The following is a 25976-nucleotide window of genomic DNA, read 5'->3' on the forward strand; positions in this document are numbered from 1 at the left end:
GGACTTTAGGGGTAAAAAATACATACATATATACATTAATATATGATGCCCTGTGAATCTCAGGTTAAGAGCTCATCCTTTATAGAAGGCAGGGGAAAGAAATAAAAACATGTCTATTTAATTGAGCATTTTGCTTGAGAGTGGGGCAAAAACCTTATATAGGATTGTCACTGATGCCTGCATCTTCCCAAACATGCCCTCTATATTCTTCTTGACAAACAAAATATCATAGAGTGAGACCAGTAATCCAGTTATCATACCCCCATCACTATCCGTTCGACCTTAACATCTTAGAGGTTCACTTATCCTCATCCTTAAATGTTTTTTTCTCCAAGGTCTCTAAGGTGAATATGCTTTGGGTCATGGGAATACATGGAGAATATTTGCCTGCCTAAGAGTAAATACTGGAAGTTTACTAATACCAAAATCAAATCCCTGAATTAGGAAGAGGCCAAGAGATCATGTTGGAAGATAAAAATTAAGCTTATGTAAACCAGAGCAAGATGGAAAGGGAGAGCATAGCCAGCAATGCAAATGGGAGAAAGAACAACTTGTGAACAGATACACTACTGAACTTAAGAAATGTTGAAGCTAATACATGTTGAAAAGTTTACCTTTAAAATCATTATCTAATAATTATTTAAGCATTTGATATCTTGTCTAAACACAGTAACTTACCACTTAGAAATTTAAATGAAATGTTTTAAAATGCAAGCTTACTTTACACTGTATAAACAAGAACAAAGAAGAGTAATATTTAATGCATTTTTCTGCCATCTTCATCTGGACATCTACACATCAAAACTGGCCCATTGATCTTCTCACCTTGCTCTTCCAGTATCTTTTCTATCTCAGTTAATGCCAATATCATCCTTCGGGATGCTCAGGCTGAAAAATGTCAGAAAATTCTATTGGCTCTACTTTTAAAGTATATCTAGAATCGATTTATTTGATTCTCAATATAGCCCCATAAGGTAGGTACTATGTTTATCCCTTTTTAGAAAAGCAAAATAAATCAAGACTCAAAGAGGATATGTAATTAGTCTAAGTTATATAGTTGCAAGTAGTACAGCCAGAATTCAGTCCAGTCTGACTCCAGAGCCCAGACTTTTAACCAATAGAAAATATTACCTCCCCCCCAAAATTAAAACCTGTCTAAAAACTGATGTAACACAAGGGAGAACTAAATTCAGGAACAATCTAGACACATTGTACACATTTGTTCCAAAGTCACTAATTTAGCATTGTACAAGCAAATGTACCTAGAAAAGCTATCAGGAAATACATTATTAATGTCCAGAATCAAATAAATTTAATACTTCTCTCTCATTACAGTTGTTTATGTATATTTTGGTAACACATTTTTTAAATGTAATATTTTTTTCCTGGCCACTATACTTTGAAAAAGAATATAAGAAATTTTTTTGAGAAAAATTTACGGTTGACTACCATGGATAATTCCTAGGTAAGTTAGAATGTAAGCTGCTAAAGGGCAGGGACCATATCTATTTTGTTCATTATTATATATCCATGCCCAGTAAATAGTAAAAGTGCTTAATTTACATATACAAATTTATTATGCCTATATCTTTCTTATTTATATGTATTTTTTATATGTGTGTATATATATACATATATATCCTTCTACAAGTCACCCACTTCTTGATCTTATAATGCTAGTCTTGTGTAAATTATTAAAGCAACCTGACTGGTCTATCTTTGCCTCCATCATCTTCCTTTGGCTCACGGCCAGAATAATCCTTTTAAAAGAGATAGATCATTTCACTCCTGTGCTCAGATCCCCACAATGTCTTCCCATGTCAGAGTAAGGTCAAAGTCTTACGATGGCCCAGAAAACCTATTTCCCCATTCTTTGTGTTATTACCTCTCTGATCTCCTGTTACTACTCATCTCACTCATTCCACCCCAATCTCCTTACTGTTCTTCAAATATGCCAGGTGCAATCCCCCTTTAAGGCCCTTACATTGTGTCCACTGCTTGGAAAGTCCTGCCCCATGTTATCTACATGGCCAAGGATCACCTACTTGAAATCGTGCTCAAATGTCTTTTCAATGAGTTCTACCCAAACCACTCTATTTAGTTGCAAACCTACCACCACCCAATTAATATTTTTTTATTCCATACGATTTTACAACACATATAATGAAAGTTGTTGATCTTGTCTCTAAAGATTTATGCACCCAAAGTGCTTAGAATGGTGTCTAGTACAAAAATGCCTGAATGAATGAATGAATGATCTTTATATGCCACATAGTAAGTGCTCAGTGTAATTCATTGAGTAAAGATCATGAAATACTACATTTATCATGGATTAGGATGCTTAACCAGGACATGGAGCCTATTGAGTTGTCAGCTCTGTACCTAAAATGATAAGATAGATATTCACACCAAAGTTATAATAGTACTTATCTCTGGAAGGGAAATAGTCATTAGTGGTCAATCAAGGGGATCTTTAGCTTTATTTGCAATATTACATTTTTTTTTCCCAAAAGAAGTATTACTGTGTAACTGAAATGAGTACAAATTTTAAAACAAAAAATTAAAGGTTTTGAAAGTAATACTTTGGAAGAAAACTAAGAGAGCAGGATTTTTCAATCTGAAGGCAAGCAAAGGGCGAACAATATTAAAGGTAGATTAATAAGAAATGGGCTTAAATGCAACATGAAACTTGGTGCTTACAACTGCTTAGAATAGAAATGAGATATTCTGAGGTCAGAGTAGATTAGCATTTTGAAGTGCTAGATTTTTTAAGACATGGTCCTGTATCACATGCTCCTGTGAGAGCTAAACCCATAACCTATTATCATTCATTTCAATCCTGTGATTCCATTATGCCTAAAAATTTGTAATTCTTAAAGATAAGGAGATGGGAAAATAAAACGTCAATACTGAAATGTTTAAGAATTCTGCCTTAACACTTTTCCCCTCAATGATGGGAAATTAAAGGGGCATATCAAAACAAAAAATATTTGAAAATCCAAATGTTTTTATTAGTATCAATACCAAGTATCTTAACTGGTTTACCTCTCTCCTTTCAGCCTAGTATATTCCATATTGCTTTGTTAGATTGTGCATAAACTGCAGTAAGTAAATTCTTCTTGGTTTCAAGCCCACAATTTAAGAGATTACAATTACAAACCAGTGAAAAATCTACTTCAGAAAATGTTTGAATATGATTATGTCAAATTTCAATTAACATCAATATACCAATTTGATGGATAATCTAATAAAAATTTTTCAAAGTATATTTTTTTGGGGGGGTACATGAGTTTTTCCTATGTACTTATAATAGGACTTTCACAAAATTTTGACAGATAGGACTACAGGGCTTTTTCAAAAAGGTGTATGAAACATACTCTTCCAATATGTTAGAACAAAGCCTAAAGTAGCTCTGTATACTTCACACAGTAAGTTTACTTACTGTGAGTTTAAAAATATGTTCGAATATCTTTTCAATTTATATTTCAGTGGTATCTAGTTAGTATTTACACAATAATTTTAAGCCAGTGGTTTTTACAGGGCAAAATGGATAAAAAGTTATTTCTTATGGTCTTTGCAACTATTTCCCCAAATACTATATGATACTCTGAACAAGCATGCCACTGAAGAAATTTAACATTCAACTTGGTTTTAATCTCCAAAACACTGAATCTAATTTTACTGTAAAGGTTGTATCAACATAAACAAGAAAACTGCATTCTCCCAAATGTGTCATCATTAGGTAAAAACTCATTTAGGCAAAATAGTATTTATGCTTCCATTTTATTGTTTTTAAGAATTAAACTGCCACCTCAGTAGTCTTAAGAGCAATATAATGAAACATACATACATTTAATTTAGACTTATGTCCATCATAGCTTCAAAGGCTTCCCTGAAATAAGGCTGGGATTCACATCTTTTTTCCTTAAGAAAAGAAACACTAACAGTGATTTTTTTTTTTATCCTTCTACCCACCCACCCTCATTCAAATGATAACTGGATGAACACCATTTAAAAATTTTGCCTGCTACATCACATTCAATCTGATTTGCCTCCCTGCATAATACATATTTCTTAAACTTCACTGAAATCATTTTTTAAAAGCTTACGAGAATCCTCTTCACATGTGGAATTTTATCATGATACTAATTTTTCTTTGTCCAATACATAGGCTAAGTGGTTTTGTACCACACTGAACTCTAACAAATTTCAATAAAAACAGAAGAGCTCTTCATAGTTAAGAAGCTCTACAGTAAATTTGGCTATTTTCGTATTACATGAAACAAAGAATGGTATTGGATTTTCAACAGTAATATTTTAACAGCTCCTAAATAGGGGTATGAAAGGGAATCAAGTTTGCACCAGTCCAAGTACCTACAGTAATATGATAGAAGCACTCGCCACCAACTTTCACATTATTTCACTCCCATGCTTCTAATAACAAAAAAATTCTCACTAGAAATATTACATTAACACTTGTTCTCAAATTGTTAAGTGTGAAAAATCACTTTTAAAAAAGTTATTTTCGACTGGTAAAGGTTGAAATGGCCATTTCTATTATTTCTAACTTCAACTCTAAGTTCATAGATGACTTTTCATCTGATTATACAAGATGAGAAATCGTTTTGCCTGTACCTGATAGAATTAAATGGTAAATTAGCAATCAGTTCACCCTTTGTCAAAAAGAAGTATGTTCTAAATTTATACACTACAAACTATTTAATAAATGATACTTGCATACTACACATTTCATGTTTATATTATGCACCATTTTAGGGGGCAGGGAATACTTCACAGGGGTCTATTCAAAGAATATATAATAATATCCTAAGAATGTTGAATTGTACATATGAGTTCTGTAAAAACTGTAAGTGGTCATCTTAGCTGGACTGTAACAAGTCCCTCTAATGCAAAAGCTGACTCTAAAGGCACCTTAAAAAGCACTGAAATTTGTAATTTAGTCATTACTTTTCTCATCTCCAATACAAAATCATGTTATCTTCACTGTTGACTCCATGCTAAAATGTCCTAAGTTTTAGACTAATTAACCAATAAAAGACAAAGGAAATCATTAATAGTTTTTAAATTTCAAGTTAGAGAAAGAACCCTTACCGCACAATAATGAAACCTGAGCAATGCAAGTTTTTGACTACGAGAGTGTCTTTCAATAATACAGTATTCAAAATTCCTCCATGGCATTCAAATTGTAATTTAAAACCCAATAAACAAGACCCCACTTAAGCACAGGATCCAACTCTACCATCAATTGAGGAATTACATAAAGCCTATTTAGCCCTAAATATTTAGTTTAAGACAATGAGCAGAGTAGAACACACTTCATCTAAAGAACACCATTTAAACAGTTCTATAAAATGTTACTTAGTGTGGTGAATCATGTGATTCCATTCAGTAAAAAGTATTAATGAATAACAGCATCCCCCAACAGCTTGGAGCCTATAGAGCCTATTACTTTGGCCACATCTTTCAAATAATTAGTAGTATCTTTTAATATTACAAACATAATGTATCTTAGTATTGGATTTTCAGTGTATTTTGGTGCTCCTGAGACCGCCTAAGAATGAAAAGGCATCCAAGTGAAGTGCATTATATACTTAATATACCTCGAAATTTCAGTGCCTATCTGAAATAATTCTCTACCATTTAACAGTCTGCTTTACAGTAAATTCTAGTAGATCTTTACTTTTAGGTTTTTATTGTAACTTTGGGAAATTAGTGGTAAAACATATGGTTTTAAAAAACAGTATGTGGCTGCACTTAAATTCACATAAAAATAGCATTTTTACAACCATATTGAAATTTAATCCTTTTACACAGGTTAACAAAATGTATCACAAGAAAAACTAAACTGGGTTTAACAAAAGCAATACTTTTGAAAAGTGAAACAATGAAAAATTTTTTTCAAATTTTTTACAAATGGTCACTTCTGGGTCAATTTACCACACTGGGGGAACAAAACTGTTAAAATATAGCTGTGCTCTACTGAGCCACTTATCTGCACTACAGCATAGTAGTTGAAATCAATCCTAAAGTGAAGATTTAAAACCATTTTAAGAGACAAGACCCTAAGTGTTTTATAGTCACCTCAATAAGAGGTGTTTTTCCTTCCCAAAACAGTCAAAGTTTAATTAAAAGATTGACCATATATAAGTTTTTTTTTCCTCATCATATCTTCAGTTCAAAATACTATTATCATTGGTAATACGGTCTATATCTTGTCTGATCTGGATGATGTGGTCCAGGAAGTGGGGTTTGAGAAGGCGGACCCTGCATTCGTGGAGGAGGTGGTGGCCCTCTTGGTGCAGGCCATATACCAGGACTCATTCCCCCTGGTTGTGTAAATGGAGGGCTCAGAGTTCCTTGATCTTCAGTGAACTGGGGTAAAGAGTTAGGATTATAATGGTGAGGAGGGGGTGCAGTTACAGGTGGGCCACCATGTTGAGGTGGGGGAGGTCCTGGAGGAGGATGATTCATATAAGGTGGCATCTGGGCAATAATATGTCCAGGGGGAGGGGTTATTGGTGGTGGAGCAGAGGTCATTGGTGGAGGTGGAGCTTGGCTATAAACCAAGTGAGGAGTACCTGCAGCCTGGGGAGGATGTGGTATTGGATGGCTTATTGGTGGTGGAGGAGGTGGGGGTGGTGCATAATGTTGCTGTGGAGGCATAATATGATGAGGGTGCGATACCACTGGTTGACCCTGATATTCAGGATGATGGTGAGCAGGTGCTGGGGCAGGAGGTGGTGGTTCTCTAGCACCTGAATTTGAGTCATCCTGAATAGGGACAGTTATTAAATTGCTGTGTTTTCTTGTCGAAATACGAAAGGTTTCCTGACTGACCGAACGAGGTGGAGGTGGAGCCATGGACAATTCTGCCGGAGGAGCACGAATATCCTCATGTGGCTGATTATAGTGCTCATGCGGCACATGCTGCAAAGGAGGCGGTGGCATCATGATGTGCTGCTTTGGTGGAATATGGCTCATATGGTGCTTGTCTGGCGGCATTATAAAACGATCAGGGATTTCAGTTGGTGGTGGGGCAATTGGAGGATGAACATTTTCAAGTGAAGCACGAGTAACAGGTTTTCCAGCTCTCATATGGCGGTGGTTGATATGAGCCTGTAAGTCTCTCTGAGACAAATATGTTCTCTTGCACCCTTGAACAATGCTACACATGAAGAGAGAACCTCGTGTACACTGCTCAATTCGCTGCACAGGATCACTACAGCTAAATTAGAAGGGGAAAAAAATTTGATTTACTAAAGACAGATTAAAAATGATGTAATTTCAAAGACAGACTATTTTTAAAATTTGTTATGGAAAATACTGCAAAAGTCCACAATTAAAAGTTATAGTTGCTTGTAAGTGAACCTTTAATCTTCCCTACTTTGTCAGAGTCTGCCTGCTATTAAGTGTCAGCATTTCTATCAATCTCAGAACTCTTAATAATACGAGAAAAAATTTAAAGTGTATCAGAGTATGCTTTAAAAAAAGATCTCATTCTTCCCAAGAACTAGGATTCATCCAATTTTCTCAAACAATTCTATGTTTCGTATACATTTGCAAAAAAGCCCAGGAAAGGCAAACCAAACCATCTGTCACAACCATGGACTTCAAACTTGGATGGTATTTATTTGAGCCATAATCATTTGCTGAGCAAATATTAAGTGGAAGACACTAACTGGAAGATGCTGCAAGGACTAAAAAAACAAATAAGGTCACCCTAATCATCAGAGTTCTTAACATTAAACAACATAAACAATTTAAAATTTAAATCCTGGCTCTCAAGAATCCCTTAAAGAAGGGATCTTTCTGAATTGTCAAATTTACTACTAAGAAGTATTAATAAATACACTCCTACCTTTCTATATTTTAAGCACTAAATTTAACTTAATTTCTTAATGACTCAAGGTCAAAATTATAACTATTCTTTATTCATTATCTGCACTTGCCTTTAGAGTCTTCTTGAAATAGTGGAGAATGGACTGAACTAGGAATCAGAACTAGGATCCAGTAGGGGCTCTGTAATCTTGACGAGGTAATTTAATCTGTTTCTTCATCTGTAAAATGGGTTAAAACATCTACTCTACCTAACTTAAAATGTTTTTATATCTACTCCACTCTACTTAAAAAAGTATCCGTAAAACCAACAGAACAATGAAAATGACAGTATTTAACACTAAATACTATATATGTATAAATATAAGCTATTATCATTAAATAAACGTCAGCTCATTTGTCACTATATTAAATGGATCCATATTCTGGATTTTTGAGTTATGTATTTCCACCCTTGCTGTAAAGCTGGCACTCTTCCTTGATACTACTAGTAGGCTTCCCCTTAGCAGCCAGCCATTTAGCATACTTCTCATTTTTTGATATTTAGTCCCTGTAAATTCAGAAATATCTCCACAGTAACAAGATGTGAGGGATTTTCTTTTGGGTGATGCTTAAAAGCAGTAGTATGTAACATTTACATAAACTTGGATTACCATTTTTTCACTTTCTGATCTGGGTCTATTAATCCAGATAGGCTTATATTCTAAATAGCCGACCACTGAGGTGCTTACTGGTGTTACATTTAATACCTTGAAAATTAAATTCCCTTTTAAATATTAACATTAGAACACTTATATAAAAGAGAAAACCTTTTACTGTACTCTACCAGTGTTTTATAACATCTAAAATCCTTTATCTCAATGAAGCAATCAAATTTACAGTGAATGTACAGTGTTGAGAAATTAGGCATTAGAGAAAATTAGGCAAACAAGCAAATATGCACTTTTAATTTCATAATTCTTCTGAATTACAAATCTAGGGAAGAAATTTTCTTTAAAATCACACAACAGATTTTACAATATGTGACTTTAAAGGGCTAATAAAAATATGCCAAGAGAATTAGATTGTATTGGTATGTCAATAAATCATCCTTTCTCTCTCAATGGTGCTAATCTTCCTACACCAAAAAAAAAAAAATCATCCCTAACTGCCCAGAGCTTTGCTATCAATCAAGACTACAACTCTTGGGTTGAGGTAGCTTCTAACACAGGTTAAAAAAAATTTATAACAAGGGAATTTTCTCTTAAAGCTTTTCCCAAGCCTTCTATCAGGGGTTCTACATTGATATAAAACTTCTTAGTTTAATCTGGACCCTTCAAGATCACACCAATATAGATCAATATCAACCAATACCTCTAGAGCTTCTTCACTTGTCTGAATTTATGCCACAATAGTGTTCTAAGATAAACTCAAAACATATTAATCAGATTTGAAGGTAATAAATAAGAGCTTATACTTAAATATAGTATTTACTATATGCTAGGTAACATATATACGTACATTGTATAATATATATATATGCTCACTTAATTCTAATAATAACCTAGGGAGGTAGGTACTATTATTAGTTCCATTTTACAGATGAAGAAACAGTCTATGTAACACAGCTAATAAATGGCAGAACAGGAATTTGAAGCTAGGAATTCTAATTCCAAAGTCTTTGCTCTCAATCACTATGCAATACTACCTGTCCCATCAAAATAAAAAATAATTTTAACTTTCTAATATAACAAAATTTTACAATGGCCAATATGAATTGACTAATAACAGCAACCTAGCCGTTGCTGTTATATATAAAGGCTAAGGCCAACTCTGGGTTCACAGAGAAAAATTAGCCTTGCTTACACATTTGATATCCTGCAGCTGGGCTACATCACTTCTAACCTTTAACCAAGATTGTAAACCTACATTACAAACTTTATTATTTAAAAATTTAATGATGATCTTACCCTGGACACATCTTATCTCCCTTTTTTTCATGTAAAATAGCACAGTCATAGCAAAAAACATGCTTGCATGGAATCTGTGAAGAAACATAGTACAGTTAAGCATACTAGAATAAAAATTCCCTCCCCCCAAATAACAGTAAGAACAATAAACCTAGACATAAAAGGCGCTTGAGAATTATTTGTTAAAATAAACATTTATGAAGTACTAATTCTATAAAAGCAATAGTTAGCCTTTTCAGTCACAAAGCCCTTTGAGAATGTGATGAATACTTGGCCCTTCCCCAATAAATGTATAGGTATACATTTATTTATACTTTCAGAAGGAATAAACCCTATGAATTTCATCCATGGTTCCTATAGGTTAAAAGCCCCTGAAAAAGAATACTGTAACCATGTTTTATCTTATCCCATTCCTCCTGAAACTATTACAAAGCAATAAAATAACATAGTCTACATTTAACATAAGTAGCATTTTTCCTGGTAGCCTTAAGTTAATGAACTTATAAAAATCTAAAAGTAAATCAAGACATAGTAAAATGTTAGGCCATTTTAAAACTCACAGGTCATAACTGTTATTTAGCTTTTTTATAAAGCAAAGCAACAGCACACAATCAATGTCCTCTACCTTCACAGATACATTATTGAATTCAATTTTTTTTCAAACACAAATGTAAAACTATCTTTTTTCAAGGGAGAATGTCAAAATTACCATAAAATTAGTTAGGGCTTAATCTTTTTTTTTAATGATTAGAATTCAATTCTCAGCAGTAAAAAATATTAATTCAGTTTTACATTTAAAATTATAGCCTTCAGAAATGAATAACTAATTTTATTCTATTAAACAAGAAAAATAAACAACCATTTTAATAAACTGAATAAATACAAACTAACATGGAACAAAACAGTCCAAAGAAATTATTTGGTTTCCAGAAGTTAGTTCCTTTATTTAATAGTTTATAAGCAATTCAAGAGTTTGTGAAGATAATTATATTAAATTATCCCCCAAATTCCCTTAGCTATTTCATATTTATCTTAAAACAGGGATCCCCAACTCCCAGGCTGTGGACCAGTACTGGTCCATGGCCTGTTAGGAACAGGGCCACACAGCAGGAGGTAAGTGGCAGGCAAGCGAGCGAAGTTTCATATGTATTTGCAGCCACTCCCTAGCGCTAGAATTACTGCCTCAGCTCCACTTCAGATCATTAGGCATTAGATTCTCACAGGAGCACTGGTCTCTGGTGCCAGAAAGGTTGGGGACCGCTGTCTTAAAATGTCACAAAATTAGTCATTAAACAGTAATATAAACTTACTCAAATTTCAGCATCCTACTATAACATTTTTTACATTTATAAAAACGTAGTTTAATTATACTTACCATTCGCCCATAGATCTTAATAGGCAATCCACATTTATCACAGAAATGAACTGGTGTGTCATCCTTCTCACCTAGGATGTTTATCTGTTGAAGTGATATAATCAAAGTTCCCTTTTTAAGCATTTCTAAAAATCGTATCTGTAATTTATACAATGAATTAAATAGCATTTTATAAATGTTAAAACAATTGGAAATAAAGATTTCTTGGTCTACGGCCATGCCACCCCGAACAAGCCCAATCTCGTCTGATCTCAGAAGCTAAGCAGGGTCAGGCCTGGTTAGTACTTGGATGGAAGACCACCTAGGAAGACCAGGTGCTGTAGGTATGAAAAAAAAAAATAAGGGATTGTAAGCTGACAAGGTCCTTCCAATCTGTGAGGTCAACCAAGGGTTGCCTCGCCTAAAAAAAAAAAGATTTCTTGGTATCCTCCCATATCTCACACACTGGCTATGCTACCTTTGTTTCTTTTTTCTTAAATAGTGTTAATGGTTATTCATTTTATTTGACTTTACTGAAAATTGCTTCAAATTATTTTTAGAAATAGTAGAAACAGAGCATTAATAAATGAGTTGTGTGTGTTCAAAGACATAGCTATAATAAAAGTTCATACCATTATGTATTTTGCATTGTTCTAATAAAATATTTGAAATACTAATAAATGCTTATATTTTAGTTATACCTGAAAATCCCAAAAAAGGTGTCCAGGAAATCTTCGCTGATTTCCAAACAGTTCTCCCCCTTTACAGTCATATCGTTCTTCTTCATTATAATCAAATCCTTCTGAGAAAAGAAAGGATTATCTATTAACTTTTCATATCTCAAATTTCATTTTGGAAGTACATGTGCATGGTAAAATAGTCCTGGTCACTGATGCTTTCCGAAGCTCTTCTAAGGACAAGATAATCAAGACTAGTTTAAACATCAGCTAGATATGATCTTGGTGATCATGTAATCCAACTCTCTTACTTCACAATTGAGAATATTGCAGTAAGAAGACCCATAATAACAACACAGAGATGTAAGTGGCAGAGCTAGGAAAAGACCTCAGATCTCTTCACTCCCATTTAAGTGCTCTTTTACTCATCCAACTATTTCTAGTATAAAACTTTACTAATTACCATCATCATGCTTGTTACACAAACTTTTAAGATGCTGATCACCATTTATTCTACTCTATCTATAAAAGTGGTAACATGCAAGAGGCCAAAAGAATATAATGAAACAAAGAATTCTGCAGATTTTCTTCTTGTGTCTTAGTAAGTTAGGTATCCTCTTTTTCAGCCTTAAATTGAACCTGATTTTAGAAACATCGACATATTGATACTTCACCCTTTCAATTAAAACTCCTCTGGTTAATCATCCAAACAGAAGCCATATCATATTTACTTACAAGAATCCACCATTATGCTGCATTATTATCAATATCAGTAAACTTAAAACAATATGAAGATTAAATGGGCTCAATTTCTCTGCCCTAAGTGAAAGGTTGATGGTAATCCTCTTACTCCATACGAAAGAACAGAAAACCAATGATGGTCTGATGGGGATTCTAGGTAAAATCCAATTAACTAAAGTAAAGCCGAGAAGACAAATCTAGCCCTTCAAAGTGTCAGACTTCTCATGACTCTTTTGGCCCCAGAACTAGTAGAGTAGCAAGGCACAGAAGTTTTAACTTTACCTACATGGCTAAATTATAGGACCTGTGTACGAATATGCAGCAACAGAAGGGATGGACAGAGATGGGGAGGACAGATGGACAGACACACACAGACAGACACAAACACAGTGATGCAAGGATTTTTTTAAAGCTGATAGACACTCTAGTGTACTGCTATCTAATTACCTCCAATACAAATGCAGAGTTCAGAGTGTTCTTATAAGTTACATCTGAGTGGCCCTAGGCTCTTATATGTCCCATTTACACCTTATACAAGCTGGTGTCATCTAAAACTCAAAATAAGAAAATCAATTTTCAACCTGCACTCCCATCCATCATAAAACCATTCATCTGTATAGATAACATACCAGCACACAAAACTCCGTACTTTGAACAATGCCGAGGGGGGAAAAATCATCAATTTTTTTTATCCCAAACAGGTGAATCTAATGTACCCAAAAATTATCTTGAGCTTCAGCCTGCTCTATTAATAGAGTGGTAACTGTAGTTCCTCCTAGAAAGGGGTGCGGGCTTAGAAAGGGATGAGGGGAAAAGAAGGGATACCTGAGAGGAAAAGGATGTAAGGGAGATTTTAGTTGTTTTGCATCGTTTGGATTATTACAAGAATTTATTTGTACATTACTGTGTACTTTAAAAAATTATTTAAAAAACAATAAGGCCAAAGTGGGAGTCTCTAGTTTAGTGATAGTGCAGCAGCCGTAGGTTGCTACTACCATGATTTACAACATTTGACTTCAAATATACTTGTTTAAATAAGGAGAGAAACCCTATAATAAGAGGAACAATAATATAAGGTGTAATTAAAATAGTCTGATTCTAAAAAGGAAATATGGATAAATTGCTGGAATAGAAGAGAAAGTCTAGAAATAGACACAAATACTTGCAGAATTTTAACATATGATAATAGCGAGATTCTTATTCAGCAAGGAAAAGATAGATTATTCAATGGTTGGGACAAACGGCTAGCTGTTTTAGAGAAAAAAATTAAGCCAGACTCCACTTAAAACAAAAACAAAACAAAAAAACCCCAAATACTTATCATCCACAATGTTCCAAAGTAGAGGTCAGCAAACTTTTTCTGTAAAAGGCCAGATAAGTTAAATATTTTAGGCCGTGTAAGCCATACGGTCTCTTGCAATTACTCAACTATGCCATTATGGAGTGAAAGCAGCCATAAACAATACTGAAATGAATGGGCATGGCTATGTTCTAATAAAACTTTATTTACAAAAATAGGGTTGGGTTTGGCCATAGCTGAGCCTGTACTAAAGGGTAAGATGGAAAACTGTTCTATAGTCACAGGATATGGGAAAGGCCTTTACTAAGACTGTCTAAAAATAGCCAGAAGTCAAAACAGAAAAGACTAGATATCTATCTGCTACTGGAATCTTCAAACTTCTCTACAACAAAAATTTTATATATAAAATTCAAGACAAATGCAGAATATATACAATATATAACAAAGGGTCAATTTTATTAATTTATAAAGAATTCATAAAAAGCAAGAGAAAGACAACCAAACAGGAAAGAAAAAAAAATGGGAAAAAGATATGAACAGGTAAATCTTAGGCAAAAGATATGACCAGTAATATGAAGATATACAACCCCACTCATAATTATAAGAAATATTATCAAAACAAAAAATGTTTAAGGTTAATAGTACGTACCGATATTGGTGTATGGGAACAAACTGGTGTACTATTTTTGAAGAGTCATTTAACAAAATTTTGTCATATTCTAAAATGCACAGTATCCATCAAGTTATAAAATGCCCAAATCATGCAAAGTTTAAATTCCACAAAGTATACATATTAAGGTATATGTATAAGGATATTTATTGCAACACTGTTTTTAAGAGCAAAAATTAGAAAACTATTAAATAAATTATAGTACATCTATAAATAAAATACCTAAACCTATTTCCTTAAATGAGATATATCTGTATATACCAAGAAGGCAAAATCTTAAATGCATCTTACATTAAACAAGGGCAGTTACATATGAAAAAAATAACTATAAAAAGGTTGTAACAGAGATTATATTGGGGGAGGAGAATTGTGAGGGGAGGGAGAATGTTACTTTTAACATTATGCTTTCTGTAATATCGTTGATTTTTAACAATATGCAGTGTTGCTTTCGACAACAAAAAAACTAAACCAAAATATTTATAAAAGGGACAAAAAAGTACAACATGCCAAAATGGGGCACCAAAAAGACTAAAGAATGATGAGAGAATAAAAGATTTTTAAAAAGTAGCTATAAGTAAGTAAAATCACACAGATTATTTGGTGGAATCAGATACAACAAAAAGACTTTTGGACCTGTTAGCTGAAACATATTACCTTCATCACCAGGTGGAGCCTTTGCAGGCATCCTGTTTATGGTCCTTGGAGTGCGAGGTGCAGCTTTGGCTTTGCTTCCTTGTTTTGAGATGAGCTTTATAGGAATTCGTCTTCTAACATCAAGACTACCCAATGATCCAGAACTATTAGTGCCTTGTAACTCATTGTCTAAAGGAGGAAAGAAAAGTAATTTTTCTTAGTTTTTCTTTTTGAAGATTATTCTGCCATAGGTATTTAAGTAACATACCCAACATTATCAAGGTTGATTATCTGGGTCCTCATTTTAAATACTATATTATATAAGTTTAAGTGTTAATTTTCCCTATTTTGGATAAATCCTTAAAGCAATGCTTTCAGAGACGTGGAACCTTTTAAAAAGTTATAGAACTCTACCCAAAAAAGTGGACAATAAAATTTTTCATATAATTCCAGAGGGGTTTATAGAAACATAAAACTCTTCATGAGCCCAAGATAAGTACTGTCTTAAAGTAACCATTAAGAGGTTTTTTTTAAAGAAGAGTGAGAGGGAAAAGAAAAAGAAAGGAAACCACTGCTATCTTTATTAAGCATGCAAACTAGGTACCCAATAAATTTGGTATACTGAATCTACATTGAGATAATCAATAAAACTGAAAACACAAAACTAACACTGACAATGGTAAAATTAAAGAATATATTGAAATTTAAGTTAGTTTTAAGAAAAGTGATTATTCCCTTAAGTGTAAATTGTTTTTCTAAGAAACACATGGGGAAATAGTAAAAATTATCAGACCATTTAGTAGAAACACGCAATAATGTTATTTGCGCTATAGCATTTCTAGCTGTACACATGTGACTATTATTAGCACTGTAATGGAAAATTATAGTTTAGGAAGATGCATGGTTTCTGTACTTCAACTAGGTCTAAACAACTGACATTTTCTAAGTTCCTGTTTGTTACTATGAAATAAACTATTAGTAATAGGAGCATTTTTTTTCATAGATCTGACTCCAGATGAAGCTTCAAAGCCACCTTTTTTCAAGTCTATGCAAGATATCACTATACGGAGAATATTCACCTTGACCCACTAAAGAAAGGAAAATGCCATAAAGTAGGAAATGCAAATAAAATAATTTTTTAAAATAGTAGTATTTTAAACATGACAAGTTATTGAGCAGGCTGTGTAACTGCTACTGCAGGATGTAGTACAATCAAGACTGATAGCAAAGCTGTCCACATTAAATTCAGTAAAGCCAAATTTGGAAGTAGTAACCTAGTACTAGTGACCTACAAGGCGACGAGGATTACAGATACATATTAAATTCACAATGGTGATTTGCACTCTTTCTGAATGATATATAAAACAAAACTGAAAATAAGTTCTTAATAATTAATTTAAATATCTTTCAGTCTACTTTCTACTATTACTTTTACTAATCCTCAAGACAAAGTTCATGGGAAAGAGATTACATGGACAACTAAAATCCTAAGTTAAGATAAATGCAACTTGATCAACTTAACACTTAGCTAAATGTATTAACAAGCTGAATAATGTATTTCAGTTGCTTTCACGCTAGTTGCTTAATTAAGTATAAATACCTACAAGCAATGTAATGGCCAAAAGACAGACATGACAAAATCAATTTTTTTGCTCAAAGTATTCCAGATTTTCCAATGAACTAAAACAAGCAAACAAAAACAAGTTGTTGGAGACAGTTAACAATTCAGTGTTGTACTTTAGATATTAAAAGAACTTTTAAGGGATATACCTCTGTAAATAATCAAAATGATTATTACTTTGTAATTACTTTGTAGTAACATTTCATTACTACAAGTCCTTTTCACATCACCATAAGCACTTAAAGTTACTTCTGTTGCTTGTTTAGCCTACCATGACTTTCAAGGGCCTGCTGCCATTTACTCCGCCTTGCTGCCTGCTTCACAGATTGTCAAATTCATGAAATTGAGCATTAATAGTGACATCATTCTGGGTCTGTCTCGGGGTTTTTGGTTTATTAAGAATCAGAACATACAGCACAATTTCCTTTTGAATATGTGAACTAAAAACACAAAAGCCCTAACAAAAGTCCTTGGATATTACAAAATGAGAATCAAGGCTATAACTGGCCATTTAAGGTGACTCCACTTTAAAAACGAGTAAAATTCATATATTTTATAGTTTTTTAAGAGATTTCTTTAGAATTTTACCTTGCATTAAAAGAGCCAAGAAATATTTTAGAAAATTTAGGTTACAATTACAGGTAAGTACTAATTCTTAGAATGACCAAAGAATGAATCAAGTGTTAACTGGAAGCTTCTTAGAGTAATTTCGCCGGCAAAACTCTAATAGAACAACACAGGCTAGCTCTGATTATAAATTTAACTTTTTCGGCATGATAAAATAGGTCATTTTTGCATAATATTCAAGGGTTTTGTCAATCTCCTCAAGGGCCGGGTCTTAATCCTTTGATATTAAAATTATTCTTTTGAGATGTCTATCCTGTCATAATATGTCAAACTGGCCATTTCCTCACTTGCCAATGATATTGTGATTCAAATAGTTCACCTTTACAAATTTCATGAAAACTTGAATCTTTTGTAAGATTTATAATCACTATATACAGCATTTGATACTGTTTCCTGATATGAAACATTAAGGATATAACAAAATTAACTAAATAAAAAAAGTGTTAAGCAGCAGGAATATGAGTAGGAATTAGTTTTTTAAGTGGTCAGCTCATTAATGAAAATTTTCATGTTAAGATGACTTTTACTTTCCTGGGCAACTTTTTAACTTAAGAGAACTACTATAGTAAATACTCAAGTACACACCCACCATATTACAGTTTCCTAACACAACATTCTCTAAACCGGATGTGGCTTGACTCCCATTTCCAGTAATACACTCAAATGAGAAATATTTTGCTGATGTTGGGTGTCTATGTTGGGTGTCTGTTGCTCTAACATTAAGATCCTAGAGTTTCAATTCTATAAAATTTCCAAACACTAGAGTTCCTTTAAGAGCCTGGTTCCAGGTAGGCCCTCTTCTCTCCTGTATTCCCTTTCCTTAAGTGATCTAGTCCATCTTATGCCTTAAAATATCAGCTATGCATTACTAAGTACCAAATATGTGTTTTTCAGCCCAGATCTTTCCTCTGATCTCCACCTGACATCTCCCCTTGCATGTCTCAAAATACATCCCATAGGTAGCAGTCCAAAATCTTGTTCCCAAACTCCCACCAATCACCTCTACTCCTTTTAAAAAGTCTGTTTTTTCTCCCACATTTTCCCCAATTCAGTAATGGTCACTACCTAGCTGCTCAAACCAGAAACCTAGACATCTCTTTCCTCTAACATACCTCTAAACCGATCCATCAGTACATGTTTAAGTTCTACTATAAAAATACTTATTGAATCTGCCTACTCTCAACTTCACTAAACCAAGATACCTTCATTAAGTCAAGTCTCCCTTCTGGTTTAATGCAATCACCTCCTAGATTGTTTGTTTTCTATTATTCTTGCCTCCCTCTCTTGCACCATTCTCAATGGAACCTATTATAGATTTTTTAAAAATTATGTTCTTCCTCTACTTCTGTTGAACGACTTCACGTTGCACATAAAATTCAAATCATTAACTTGGCCTTCAAAGTCTTGCACGACCTGACTCCTGCTTTCTTTTTCAGTCTCATCTTAGAGCTCTTTCCCTCTTGTTAATAAACAAAGCTGCCGCCAACTGATCTCCTCTATTGTTTTCTACTTCAGTCTTTGTACTTGAGAAATGTATTCCTCATGTTTTTCCGTAGCTCGATTATTCTCATCCATCAGATCTCCAAGTTATATAAATGTTACTTTTCCAGAAAGACTTTCCCTGACCACCGTCTTTGAAGCGTCCTTATTGTCTTTACCACAGCATCTATTTATTGTCTTCAAAGAACTTATAATCTGTCAACATCTGGGCTTTTAAAAAATGTATTGTCTTCCCCAACAGAATGTAACCTCCACGACAGTAACTCAGTCCGTCCTGTTTACCATTCCATCATGCCATCCCTAGGCCTACAGATATCAGGTCTGTGTGTGTCTGCACACATATTTGTATATCAAAAGTAGATATTTGATGATTGAGAACATCTCAACCAATACTTAATACAGGGGAAAACCTTTTTTCCTACTTGTGATATGGTTCGTGCGACTGTACGGAGCACTTTCGAACCCCAAGTACCCTCATGTAAATATCCAAAAACCACAAGGAAACAAAAAGCCAAAAAACACGTAAGAATAGAGCCATTCCTACTTATAAAAAGGAATGTGAATAATCTTGATTTTAAGTTCCCCTTTATAAATGTTCCCAAAGGATAAGGAAGGACCACAGGCGAAGCGCGGGGTATGCTCTGGGTTTAGGTAGAAAAGCTGCTCCGAGTATCATTCCGAAACCATATCCGATTCTCTCCTCCCATCTCCAGTCCATGAAGGACCGGAGAGACAATAACGACAGGCGGTGACCACCGCAGCACCCGCCCAAAGCTGACTGAGACAGCAGGAAGTCTCCAACCCACTCTCGCGCACCGACTGCCAGCGTAATAAGGCTGCCCCGACTCTGAGACTGTAATCTACCCGCCAGTTCCCGTAATGTAGGGTAGAGCGCCCGGGATGAGTTTTAAAAGAGCCGGCGCTCTCTCCTCCCAAACAAGGTCCGCGCCGCCCGCTGTCCCAGCTCTGAACTCAGCAGAACCAAAGAAGCGGCTGCTGCCGGCACCGAGGCTGTAGGTACCACACCGGAGAGTAGGCCGGGAAGCAGTAGGCCCTTGCCGGGCACAAAGAGGGATCTGTGAGATTTCCTTCTAACCGTCACACCCCAATGCTGTAGGGCAAGCGTAACCTCTCTATGCCTGCTAGGCGAAATTACCCGGGCCGGCCAAGGGGCCATGGAACCCGGACCCCCACTGCCTCCGCCTCCTTACCAGTGTGATCCATGATTCGGCTCGCAGAGCACAGTGGGAGCGGAAGTCAACTGCGCCGGAGTCGCAGGGAGCGCGTGCGCGCTACCTTCTAGAGCCCGGGAGGCGGAAATGCGACCAGATTGCCCCGACTTTGGCCTCCAAGGGCTTCCTTTTTTCGCGTACACTACCCAACTCCCGTGACGGAGTCAGGCATAGTTCCGGCCGAGGGAGAAACAGCGAGTACGCGAAGAGCTTCGGTGTTGAGGTTGCTACGGCTTCCCCTCACGTGCTTCAAGAGAAAGTAGCCTTTAACTGGAAAGAAGACCGACGGGAACCGGGGAGGGGGAGAGCGGTAGTAGCCGAAGGAATAAGCTCCCAGCAGGTAAGGCGGACGCCCGCCCTCCTAGGGCGTTGCCTTGTGGGACTTGTAGTGCACCGGAGCTCTGAAGCCAGCCAGGCCCACTGCGCAGGCTCGGTCGTTGGGCGGGTCCCACCCCGGCGGGCGGAGTAACGGTTTGGAATCCCCCAGGTCTGCGAGCGACTGTCTCCTCCCCCCGGTCCAGGAAAACTGTAAACACGCGCGCTCCGGAAGGCGTCCTGCAGTGGGGACGTTGCCCAGGGGATGACTGAGCTGTGTGAAGCTCCCTACAAGAGAGAAGGGCTCCATGCTTATTGTCTAAATGTCGCTTTGTCGCCCAACAGACTTGGTATATATATGCCCGTGTTCCCACCTCTTAAGTTTCTAAGCGTTGCAACACTTAACAGTGCTTGACTAGCACTCATTTTCTAGCAAAAACGCTTGTGCCTTTAGAAACCCCCAGAACACGTCTCATAAGGACTGGGCGCAGGGTCAGGTGGAAGGCGAGTGGAAAGCAGCCGCCCGTTATTAGGGGATAACCCAGCAATAAAGTGCAGAGTGGAGGATAGACGCGAAGTGAGATGTAGAGGGTGTCAGGGCTGCCCAGAAGGGAGAGGTTAAAAAGGAAAGGTCAAAAATGAAGAAGAAAGAGTAACCACAACAGGCAGTACCTAGTTCCAGTTCTTGGTCCCAGGGGTTTGTGGTTGCTGCTGCTTTCATCCTTCTCTGCCAAAACAAAGGAAAGTGCCAAAGAGTGATTCCTGAGGACCTTCAATGCAGTCTCCACCTCGCGGATTTGGTACATTTGTGTCCACTCCCTCTCCAACCCTTTACACTTGGTGTCCTCGGATGAGTAGAAAGGAACACAATTAGTGGAAAACACAAGCTGGGGAGTCAAGGGATTTGGGTTCTATTCTTGTCGTCCCTTGGTGACGACATCATTACCTTGGGTTATTCACGCTTTCAGTGCCAGAATTCTTAGATCAATAAGAGATTATATTGACCTCTCACAGAAATGTTTTTGTGTTACTGAATTCCAAATAAAGTATGTGTAGAAATGTGCTATATCTCTATAGTCATAATGTAACATCTTTGAATAATAATATGATGATCAATACTATAAGTGTTCTATGTTATTTGGTGAGTGTTTTACTGGGATCTTTTAAAAACACTCCCACTATATCTGCAGCTTTATAAACAAGTTTTCAAGTACATTCACAGCTAAGGACAATTGTGAATCAAAGTTACCCTTGCTTTTGTAAAAATGTAAATTTCTGTATTATTAAGTGGTTTTCAAGATGTTGTCAGTTATTTGGCTTATTTTTTGTTTCAGAGGTTGAGGGAAGTTTAACCTTTCTCCCATACCTCCCTATTTCTCTAAATGCAGTGCTGATATGATCGGGCATTTTTCACCAGTTTGGGGTATAAAAGAAGGTAGTTTTCACCTAGAAAGTACTCTTTCAATTTTTTTCTATCCTCATATTTAGCCTACTGGCCATATTTCAAATTGATACAAATCTCTGTTCCAAATAATAATAATATTGGTGTCTGCCAATGCTGATATTTAAAGAATTAAAATAAGAAAGAACCTTCAAACTGTATTTTACATAATTTAATCTGTAAGTCAGAAGTTTCGTCAGCATTTTATGGTACATCAAGTTATGAAAATTACTGAGCAAAACCACTTATTTTAGGCTTCCTGTCGTTAAAATGTAAAACATTTGTTGAATTATTTGATATAACATCTGTTGTTTCCATGCATTGCTTTAGCATCTGTGCTCTATATTCATTTATCCCTTGACTGTAGTTGCTTCACTTTAGCAGTGCAGTAGCAGTGTGACAAATTAATCTCTTTACCTAAATTGATAAATGAAACTATACATAGAGTTATATTTTATTACTGCATTCTGGTATCTATTGTTGGAGAGCCCTGTGTGCTGTAATGTCACAGTTTCTTTACTGAAAGTCAATATTCACATTTATTTTATAGCATGGTACCGTCCTAAGGTTTATAAAAATGAAATGTCATTGTAATAGATGATCTGAAGCGCTGGGTGCATATTTTCATTTTAGTGACAGACTGTCTGCTAGCCTATGAATTATAAGCCAATGTTCTTCAAGATGTTTTGGTAGCCTTTCATTTACATAGCACTGTTTATGCTATGAGAAAAATAGGATGGGTAGCACAGAGCTTGTTTCTCCAAGAGCTTGTTAGAGATTCCTCAATACAAGGTCAGGACGATAACCTTCATCTCTCTAATGCTCTTTCAGTTGTATCACACTATAGTGCATAAGACTGCAGAAAATAAGAATTGTATGAATAATGATCCCTAAGGCCTTAAGGACCACACAGACTAGCATTTACAGAAGTGATTAAAAACACGTCATTAAATTCTGTGTGTTTTGAGGGAATGCAGTCTACCTACATTCAGAGAAAAAATGAGCAGTAGGGCTGAGGATATTTAGGTAGGCTTTGTGAAAGGATTAAAGTCGAGCCTTGATGGACAGATATGATTTAGATACGAGGAAAGCAATGAAAGAGGCATACCAAACAGGAAAGAGCAACAGCTCAGATGTGAGAATTGTTACAGCTTCTTCAGAGGACAATGATCAGTTTGAGTTAAAGATTGATCCATGTTTGGAAGCACTGAAAAATAAGATAGGATTGTAGAGAACCTTGAAAAGAAAGATTTCAGAGTAATAGTTAAGAAAAAGCAATTAAACAAAACTTAGCATGATATATTCATATAAACAACATAATTCAGCAAGACATATTTGAAAACAATGAGAAAATCTTAAATTTGAGGGGAAAAGGTAAATTATTACCATTACATGTAATATAATTAGAATAATTGACTAAGATGCCAGAGACCCCTATAATGGCCAAAATGCCCGCAAGTATGAATGAACTTAAGAAGAATTTAATAAGAACTGGCCAGGATAGTCTCCATAGACATTAACAAGTTGGATACGTAGAATGGAGGGAAAGCCAGTACAATATAGTAGTTAGATATATGCACTGGGTTCCAAGCCCAGCCCTGCCAGTTACCAACTCTGAGACTTTAGGCAGATTACCTAATCTTTGTGACTGACTTCTTTCATTTATAAAATGGGGATAGTAATAGTACCTACCTTTGGGACTGAACATTGCTGATTGAAGGCATCTCGCCAGTCTTATTTTTTGAAGCTGGCAGTATACATACCCATTTGGGTAGGAGTCCTTTGATCTAGAGAGGCCCTGCAGCCTTCCTTTTCTGAGAAGGAAAATTTTGCAATGGGTAGGTATCCTTTGAGCCAGATAGGCCTGCTCTTCTCTATAAGCCCTTCTCTAGGAGATAATTGCCTAATTTTTTTCTCTCTACATTTCTATTCGGCTCACTCCTAAAAGAATGTGTAGGATATTAAACTGCTCTGTAGCTATGCCATGTTTGTAAGCAAGTAGTCTGTGATACTGTTTTTTAGACTTGAGAAAGCTTTTGTTCCAAGGGCTCACTGACCATAACCCCAGCTGCCATTCCATGCCAGTTGGAAGGGGGCTTTCAGGCTTCCCTGCTATATTTGGTTTGTAAACAGGCCCTGTTACAATTTAAATATTTCTCATTATCAGAAATATATTTTACATCATAGCACAGTGCATAAACACAAACTCACATGCATATACATGCATATAAGTGTCATGAAGCTGTATTTACCCTTACCACATATGATACTCTGCTGTTTCTAGTCTATTCTGTCCCTTTCAAAAAAAAATGCTGGTTATGACTCACTAGAATGTCAAAGTGCACTAATGGTTTGAAATTTTAGTTTGAAAACCTGCTTTTATATCTCTTATGGTAGGGGTCCCCATCCCCGGGCTGTGGACCAGTAAGGTCCTGTTAGGAACTGGGCTGCACAGCAGGAGTTGAGCGGAGGGCCAGGGAGCAAAGCTTCATCTGTATTTGCAGCGCTCTCCAGCACGAGCATCACCGCCTCAGTTCCACCTCCGATCATCAGGCATTAGGTTCTCATAGGTCCCTGGTGCCAAAAAGGCTAGGGACTGCTGTCTTATAGTGTTTTGAAGAGCTTATTCTATTTTAGAAATGTCTGAGAGGAAGGATGAATCTTAGCATCAGGAAGACTTAATCCTTGTTTAAACTATGCAGAGAGGTGATGAGGAAGAAGATAGATACCCAAGACCAAAGAATGCCAAGAAACTCAAGAACAAGGCTACTTGGAGTTTCTTTCCTGTAATTGGTAATAGCTGCCTACTGAGAATTGAGTCTCCAAATGAATAGAAACAATTTCTTGACAATGGATTTAATACTCACAATTCCCTCAGTTTAGGAAAATACTGGGCATAGATTTACAATTCCTACTACTACCTTAATACCTACCTACCTATGAAGACACCTGCTCATATGCCACTTTCTCCATCAAGCCTTCTCTGACTCATTCTTGGAACAGATAATATATATAGTGAAGAAAGAGCATGAGCTTTGGAATCATGGAGAACTGGGTTCAAATGTCAACTCTTCCTGCGTGATAATTTGTCAATTACTTAAGCTTAATTCTGTATGGATAAAATGGGGATAATCATAACTTTGCTTACAGAACTGTCCTGAAGATCAAAGGAGATAACATCTGTGAAGACCATTTATTGCTTGCCAAGTAATAGACTTTTAATAAATGTTCATTTCTTTCATTCTTCTTGGTAATTACTGCCCCTTCAGAACATCCAGACACTTTTTTTTAAAAGACATCATCCCTCTCTACTTCATATTGTAGCAACATGCTTATTTTATCCACCCTACAAGATAGGCTCCTTGAAGATAGGGTCCATTGGCCATCCATATTTGTATAATACACAGTATTTAGCAGAAGGTGCTCACAAAATACATGTTGACTTACTAAAGAACATCATCAGAGATAATATGGCCCTGTCAAAAAAAAAAAGAAAATTTAAAACTTTTACATACAAATGAATTTGGCAAATGACTGGATAAAACTTAACAATAAAAAATAATTATACTAGGAGGGCACTGACCACTAGGATTATAAAGATTTAGTGATAATTTATTACACCAATGTTCAAGTTCACTCGATATAATGAACAAAGAATATCTAATGCCAGAAGACAATGGCCCATGTCTTCAAACATGAAGGAACTCAAGCAGCATAGCATGTCTGAACTCAAGAAAAGTGAGAAAAAACCCTATGTGTGTGTTTGTTTATACATGTGCACATATTCAACAATGAAACCCAGCCAACTAGAAGAGAAAATTTAAAACTAAGAGTGATTAACTCTGGTGAATAATTTATTCAACAAATATTTATTAGTAGCAGACAATTTTCTGGTCATTTTTAATATATCCGTGAACAAAGCAAATAATCCACCTTACCTTGCCTATGTGAAATTTACATTCTAGTAAAAAAATGGTTTAAATATTTAATTTTACTAATACTAAGCAACTATGGAAATTAAGGTTATAGAAGAGAATGCGAGTGTTTTAAACCTGAACA

The 25976-nt window shown here is 35.7% G+C and overlaps 1 protein-coding gene, 1 long non-coding RNA gene and 1 pseudogene across 3 annotated transcripts; 2 read left to right on the forward strand and 1 right to left on the reverse strand.

The window, feature by feature from the left end:
* Positions 1–3764: 3764 nt before the first annotated feature.
* On the reverse strand, positions 3765–20654 carry CBLL1 (Cbl proto-oncogene like 1). 2 transcript variants are annotated; one of them, XM_011372489.2, is made up of 6 exons: positions 20141–20654; positions 15203–15370; positions 11862–11959; positions 11182–11265; positions 9807–9880; positions 3765–7246 (listed from the first exon to the last, which is right to left on the reverse strand). In XM_011372489.2, the coding sequence occupies exons 1-6, from the start codon at positions 20151–20153 to the stop codon at positions 6211–6213; spliced, it is 1473 nt and encodes a 490-aa protein (XP_011370791.1). In that variant the 5' UTR covers positions 20154–20654; the 3' UTR covers positions 3765–6210. The 2 variants fall into 2 exon arrangements, with proteins under 2 accessions (XP_011370791.1, XP_011370790.1); XM_011372488.2 differs by having other exon boundaries at positions 11862–11962.
* Positions 11389–11507, forward strand: LOC111747048 (annotated as a pseudogene).
* LOC111747004 lies at positions 20400–21544 on the forward strand. The gene is made up of 2 exons (XR_002783354.1): positions 20400–20501; positions 20649–21544. It is a non-coding gene; the product is annotated as an uncharacterized LOC111747004 (long non-coding RNA).
* Positions 21545–25976: the final 4432 nt, after the last annotated feature.

Source organism: Pteropus vampyrus, unplaced genomic scaffold (assembly GCF_000151845.1).
Source record: "Pteropus vampyrus isolate Shadow unplaced genomic scaffold, Pvam_2.0 Scaffold208, whole genome shotgun sequence".
In the NCBI taxonomy this organism is placed as follows: Eukaryota; Metazoa; Chordata; class Mammalia; order Chiroptera; family Pteropodidae; genus Pteropus; species Pteropus vampyrus.